Below are 7,189 nucleotides of genomic sequence, written 5' to 3' on the forward strand. Positions count from 1 at the left end.
GCTGGCGTTCAAGAGTTTAATGGTTGTTTATCAGTTGTGTAAAATTTAAAACACGTTTATTAGTAAGTCCCATGGTAAGTATAAAAGATTAATGGTTTTTAGTGCAATCAGTTGCAATACCATGATGTCATAAGAAAAAGGTTAAAATACCACAATATTGATAATATAGATAGGTGGGTATTTCCCATCAAAATATTAGTTATTATTGGGCTCGTAAGTAGCTTTTATCAATGTGGTTTACCAAAACGAATTTCAAATAAAAACAAAAATGTCTGTGGTCATTGCATAACAATTTATTAGTATATAAATGCACAAAATTATTTTTTTTACTTATATTGTTTTTGAGACCTTCGACTCAGATTAAACTATTAAAATGACTACCAAAATAGCAGTGGTAAGTGTTTTACTTCTATTAATCATTCATTCATTAACCGGTCAGTGGCTGAGTTCGCATTTCGTCTGGGTCCCATCCATGCGTCTTGAGTTCAACTCCTTGGCCGGCTAAGTCCTACATCACGACACAAACAACATTTTTCACTTACTGTGGTAGTAGTAGTAGTAGGAGATTTTAAATATACAGGGTGTATCGGCACGTACCCGACAAATTTTAACCAGCTATTCCTTAGCACATTTGGAGTAAAAAATGTTATGGGCACTTTGCTGTCCGGTAACATTTTTTTTCAATTAAAAACAATAAATGATTAAAAAATCCACACTCTGTCACTGTCATTGGCATTGTTTCTCGTGTTCAACAGCTGTTATTAGCAAGTGTGTCAAAAAGCGTGTTCGCTCTTTCATACACACTAAATAATAATAGCTAAAAATGAGACGAATGGTGCCATGCCATTTCGTTGTGATCGTAAAAGCGCGCTAATGTAGGTATGTACGTATATTATTCAACGAAACTCGAATAAAATATTGCCAGGTGGGTTTTCAAACTTTGAAAAAGGATAAAGCAGTGGTGACATGTGGTGAAAATATGAATAGTAAATTTTTTATTAAAAAAAAATGTTCCCGGACAGCAAAGTGCCCATAACACTTTTTACTCCAAATGTGCTAAGGAATAGCTGGTTAAAGTTTGTCGGGTACGTGCCGATACACCCTGTATTGTCTGGTTATTCGTAACCCGGAATTATTTTTCTTTCTTTTTTTATTTAATTGTTTATATATTAAATTCCTTCTTTTACTAACCATAGTAGGTATACTTTTCATTTAAAAGACTGAATGGTACATTAAGTAGTGAACAACCACTTTATATTTGATTTAAACCAACCATTTGAGCAAATCATTGTACCTTCTGCAGGGCAGAAATATACTTTTTTTTCGTAGTAAAGTCATCCCCTTGGAATTGGAAAAAAAGGTTCCATCTAACTCATTATAGACTTTAGAAGAAGCTACTTTAGAGCTCATTATTTCATATGTAACATCGCCGTGTCAGATAGAACTTTGTTTGCATTAAATAGTGTCTCCTGCGACACTGTTTGCAGTTTGCACAAACATACGTCTCATACAAAAATGTGTATAGATACGTCCCCATTTTGTATTTTTGCTCAAACATTTGGTTCTATGTTTGTGCAAACAGTGTAGCAGGAGACACGACCTTACAAGAAGTCGATGTGTTAAATTAAGTAAATTTACTGCCTCATGGAAATTGCTTTTGAAAATAAGCAAAAAAAGTTATGTTACCTTTTTTAGGTTTGTTCTTACTGTTCTTGTTCTTACCAGGTGACTGGCGCCAACAAAGGCATTGGTTTTGGAATCGTAAAGGGATTGTGTGCGAGGTTTCCCGGAATCGTTTACCTGACCGCTCGTAATGCCTCCAAAGGTGAAGCCGCTGTCAACAAACTCCATGAGGTAATTACAATTATCATGTTATCTTTTTCCACTTATCTTAATCGGGTTTGAGACTCATCACCTCGACAAGGTGCCTCCAGGCGTTCCTGTCCTAGTAGGCCCAGCCTCTCCTTGCACAGCTCATGCTTGCACAAAGTTGCTTCTCCCAACCTTCTCCACCAGACGTCTTCTCTCTGAAATCACACTCAGTATTTTCAATGGAATTCTTTATTCTGGTTTTCTTAATACTTGACCAAGCCACCTGAATTGTGACTTTCCTCTGAAGAGTATAAGGGGTTCAATATTAAGCCCATTTCGGATCGTCGAGCTTCTTATTCAATTTCATTTTGTAACTCCTGCTGCTCCTCTTAAAAGTACAAATTTTATTATTTGAAATGGAGAATGCCGTAACATCAATTATACCAGTGTTCTCATTAGCTTTAAAGAATCATAAATTAAATTCTACACTACATAATCCCCCATAATTATAAATGCCGTGTAAGTATAATGCGGCGCATAAGGTTGGAACAGTGAAAAACTTGACTTATTATCACAGCGTTTGCACGGTTGAAACGGACTTACACCAGGCTTAAGGCAGGCTTTTCCGTACTGACGCCTAACCGGCGTATAAGAATCAAATAAGTAAGACGGGTGTTTTAGGGATATTCTATTTCTAATTTTTCAATGTATTCCTGTTTCTAGCTTGGATGTTTTCCAAATTTCCACCAGCTGGATATTTCTGATCGTCAGAGCGTGCTGAGATTTAAGAATTATATTCTGGCCACCCACGGAGGAATTGACCTTCTCATCAACAATGCTGGAGTTCAGTTCTACGTGAGTATTGATTTTCAATTGACATTCACTTGAAGGTAATTATATATTCTAATCAAACTTCAAATCACACCAAAGTCGCCATCATTTAGCTGATAGATATTTTAATGTTTCAAGCGTTTCTGCATTGTTATTAATAAAAATACCCAATAGATTTACAGCCATCTGAACTGACAATACAGGCATTGTTTGAACCCCCCAAAAACACAAAAATATGTGAGGCAAGCAAATATGTAATCTCTTTGTGTGAAATTATTTGTAGAAACCGTACGACGAACCGTTGCTGGCCATCTCGGAGAAGACGATCCGCGGCAACTACGGTAACCTGCGGGACACATGTGAAGACCTATTTCCAGCCATGAGGCCAGACGGCCGCGTCATCAACACGTCAAGCGGCTTCGGCCACCTGTCCATGATCCCCGGGGAGAACATCCGCACCGCCCTGGCCAACCCCAACCTTACCCTTCGCCAGCTGAACAACTTGGTGGATGAGTTTATTAAGTATGTTTAGAATGTTACAATGAGGAACTCCTATTTGTTGTGTCGATTTTAAGTGTGTCGTTCCACTTAAATACGATTCCGTGCTCAGACGAATGGACTTCGATTCATTGGACTCATCGACTTAGTTGCTAAGCTCTTTTCCTCTGTTCTTCGTTCCTCCTGCAGGTGCACTGGGGTTTTTTTGATTCCTGAAGGAAAAATCCCACATGTTGTCTCAGATTCAAAATCCTCATCGTTCCTTTATACAGTACAGATGTCCAGAGAAAAGGAACATTCCCCTCCGAAATAAACCAAAGCACAATCGCTCAAACGGTATGTTGTAACTTGATTTTTTATCAGCCAATAGGAAGCCTGGAAGGAACGCATCACAAGAACTTAACAAATGAACTTGGTGTACTAGTAGCCGTAAGCTTCTAAAAACGTAAGGAAAGCCGACAAAGTTTGTGACAAACGTGTTGTCATAATTTGAATGCATAGATCCTCTTAGAAGAAATTTAACATATTTTTTCAATTGTTTTCTTTTAATACGCTGATTCGAATCTATTGTTGGCATATAAATTTTAAAAATTCACATCTGATTAAATTGTTAACAATAATGTCCGCTGTGACCCCTAGCTAAAATATTATAACTGCTTCAATTTTGTTTTTGAAAAATGATCTTCATAAAGCTAGTATGTAATAAGGCAAATTTTCCATGCAGACCAACAAAAAGTAAAAAGCAATGCTTCTGCAAACTTCTCAAATTACAAAATCTCCTTTTTTGTCAACAGCTCAGTGCGTAAGGGAACCAACGTTGCTGACGGATGGGGTGATGATCCATACAAGGTGTCCAAGGTGGTTCTGACAGCCCTGACGTTTGTCCAGCAGAGGTACCTGGCCCGCTCCACCAATATCAAAGTCAATGCTGTCAATCCTGGGTAAGTTAACTTGCTTGTTTTATTTATATTTTTTTAAAGATGATAATGTATTTCATTGTAAGCAGTTAACTCCTCAGGATTCTGGCATATTCTGTCAGAAGGTCGGAGTATTTCCTCTTTGTAATAAAATCCAAATAAATGGAATAATAATAATAAATAAATAATAATTCTGAATGTGTTCGAAAACTAAAAACTGTTTTTGATAGGTGATGAAATACGCTTCAAAATATATAAATAAAACAAATAACTAACATAAAAAAGTTTTAAAATGGCTCACCTTATATTTTTTCGTCTAACACTGACCTTAAATTACTGATAATGAAAAAGACACATTGTATTAGACAAATGTATATAAAAATAATTATTAAAAGTATTCACAAACTTTCATAATTTTTTTTTAAATTGCGGTTGTAACCTTTGGTTTCGTAGAGGTGTACATTTTAATTCTTCTGTGGTTAACATTTAAATTTGAATATGAAGCGTAGTGTTTTCTCTTTCTAACACCGTTTAGATCATATTTGTAACAATGACAGCAAGGGAGGCACAATGGTTTTTATGAGGATCATATGAGCTGTTCCCAAAAGCGGAACAAATTAGCCTGAGGGGTTAAATTCATTCCAAATTCATTCAATTTATTCCAAGTTAAATTCATTCCAAATTCATTCCAAGTTTGAAGAATATTATAAAATTCAAAATCTTGACAACCTCCTTTGCAGGGTGGTAACTCCTCGGTTCTGAACATTGAGGGTTAAATGAAATTTCATTTATTTATTAAATATAATAATATACAGTATAAATTTAGTACTTAATACTGCCAGTATATAGAACTGAAACATTTCTTCAAACAGCTTTAGCTGTGTTTATTTAATAGATCTGAATTGCCAGATACTTTCTAACCTTCCTCCTCTTTTCTCCTACCCCTCACATAAAACATAGTCTTTACCCTTATTCGGCACTGAACTGTCAAAATGTTCATTAAGGCAAGTATATATTTACTGCATTGTATTAACTATACTGTCATTAAGGAACTCCAGTCCCCTTTTTTTTTTTTTGTCAATAATGACATTCTAACCTAAATCCCAGTAATTTTTGTTGTTGTTATAGTTATTTATAATAATTAAATAATTTTTTAATTTTTTGGATTTCCCAAAATGGCATTAAATCTATGGACGTGACGTGTGACATCACCAGTCATCAGTCTCAACAAGCCTACTTTTCAACCGGCGCTGTATTTTGTATGGGAGTCGAGGCGTTTTTTTATTCTTTAGATTACTTTTAACATTGAAGAATATTAGGTAAAATTTTAGCATCTCGTCACTAATGTAGGAAACCAAAATGCAAACATACATCCATGACCGCACCTGATATACAATTTACCGGTGTTTATAAACCTGCATTACTACAAAAAAAAGTCAGTGTAGACCATAGATATATTACTCACATAGACAGGTTGTGATGTCAGAATCAGCAGATTCAGTTATACCAACCAAATGGTGTATTTTAATGTGATAGTGTTTTAATAGTTTTTAAATGATTTATAAATGTATTCAGAATTGGCATTTATTGAAATACAATATTTTTCACTGGATTTCCTTATCGTCTCAATTGACAGTATAGTTAATCTCAGTCTTTTCATCATTGGGATGAAACGGATTAAAACTACAGGAGTGTAATAAACCTAAACTATTGCCGTGACTATAAATGTAGTGTGATGAAATGTAACATGTTAATGTATTGTTACATATTCTCCAGTTACAATTCTCTCCTTCTTCCAGCTATGTGAACACCGACATGACCAAGGGACAGGGGATCCTAACCATCGACCAGGGAGCCGAACCGGCCCTGTACCTGGCCTTGGACGCCCCTGACTCTGTGAAGGGATCTCTGCTGTGGGCCAACAAGCAGATTGTCAGCTGGACTGGACCATTCCCAGAAGTTTAAGTTAAAATTACTTACAAATTTCCAATGATTACATATTTTTATTTTTTAATAAAGTTTGAATATTATTATTTGTTTTTTTTTTATGTTTCAAATATTACAAAATAAGGAATTAAGTTTAAAAAAATAATTATATACTGCATCAAACAATTGTTTGTTGATGTCTTTGGTGGTCTAGTATGATACTTGATAGTAGGTTGGTAGTTACATTATAAATAATATGTACATAATATTATTAATGATGAGGAGTTTTGATTACAGCGATTTATTTTGGGGATATTATGCCGTAACGTTTAACGTTTCGGACAGCGTTACCGTGTCCTTCATCAGGGCAGATGTGTCTACCCTGCCATACACATCTGTCCTGATGACGGACACTGTAATGCTGTCGGAAACATTGGCTAAAGAAGGAGGTAACGCAACATTGCTTAACACCCCAAAAATAAATCACCATAATTCTTTTGGCCGTGAAAATCTCGAATCATATCGGTTTTTGATTAATTTGAAATTTAATGAAAATGTGTTGTTTGAAACCACACTTTCACCAAAGAGCTAACAATTTAGGTAACCAACAGATTTTTTACATCTATAAATAATAAAGAATACAAATAAAATGTAATGACAGATTTTCACACAAACATTAAATTATAACAAAAAACTAAGGGTCCAGTTCTCGTGGGCTAAAATATTTAGAAAAATTCAAAATTGTAAATATTAGATAAATAATAAAATAAGATATAAGAACACAAATAAATGATAATAAATAAAAGAAATTATCTTCCCTACACTACCAACAGCAATAATCACCAATATATATCTACAACTAAACTGAACAAATGTTTATAAAATGAATGGCATGCATTAGGTAGATAATGAATATACCAAAATTTAAAACTGCTTTAGGAACTATAAGGGCCCGTTTCCACTTCCGTTTTCAAATCGGAGGCGGGTCCCGTTTTAAAAACGGATGCTTTACGGCCCTGTTCACACTTCCGTTTTAAAAACGGATCCGTTTTAAAACCGGATCATACTCTACGAAAACAAATAATTGTCGATTCAACTAAAACATTTTATTTGCTCATTCTTCAGTAATGGTGCGCAATGGACGACGATGAAGCTCTTGTTGTCATGTGGTACTTATTAAAAAGAAGAAAAAAAAAGGGAAAAGA

At 35.0% G+C, this 7,189-nt stretch overlaps 1 protein-coding gene across 1 annotated transcript; it reads left to right on the forward strand.

Annotated features, from left to right (window-relative positions):
* Positions 1-324: 324 nt before the first annotated feature.
* On the forward strand, positions 325-6,088 carry LOC149426435 (carbonyl reductase [NADPH] 3-like). The gene is made up of 6 exons (XM_089636934.1): positions 325-394; positions 1,726-1,854; positions 2,536-2,667; positions 2,927-3,165; positions 3,936-4,082; positions 5,858-6,088. Exons 1-6 carry the CDS (start codon positions 374-376, stop codon positions 6,021-6,023), a joined length of 834 nt encoding a protein of 277 aa, XP_089493060.1. The 5' UTR covers positions 325-373; the 3' UTR covers positions 6,024-6,088.
* Positions 6,089-7,189: the final 1,101 nt, after the last annotated feature.

Source organism: Hesperophylax consimilis, chromosome 1 (genome assembly GCF_061612785.1).
Source record: "Hesperophylax consimilis isolate HC1 chromosome 1, BYU_Hcon_1.0, whole genome shotgun sequence".
NCBI lineage: Eukaryota > Metazoa > Arthropoda > Insecta > Trichoptera > Limnephilidae > Hesperophylax > Hesperophylax consimilis.

What these genes read in the sequence shown, in the direction of transcription:
- LOC149426435 (XM_089636934.1), top strand. Translation starts at nt 374, where the DNA reads ATGACTACCAAAATAGCAGTG. An exon ending in CTGTCAACAAACTCCATGAG is followed by an intron (nt 1,855 to 2,535) that starts GTAATTACAATT and finishes TCCTGTTTCTAG; the next exon opens with CTTGGATGTTTTCCAAATTT. An exon ending in ATGCTGGAGTTCAGTTCTAC is followed by an intron (nt 2,668 to 2,926) that starts GTGAGTATTGAT and finishes AATTATTTGTAG; the next exon opens with AAACCGTACGACGAACCGTT.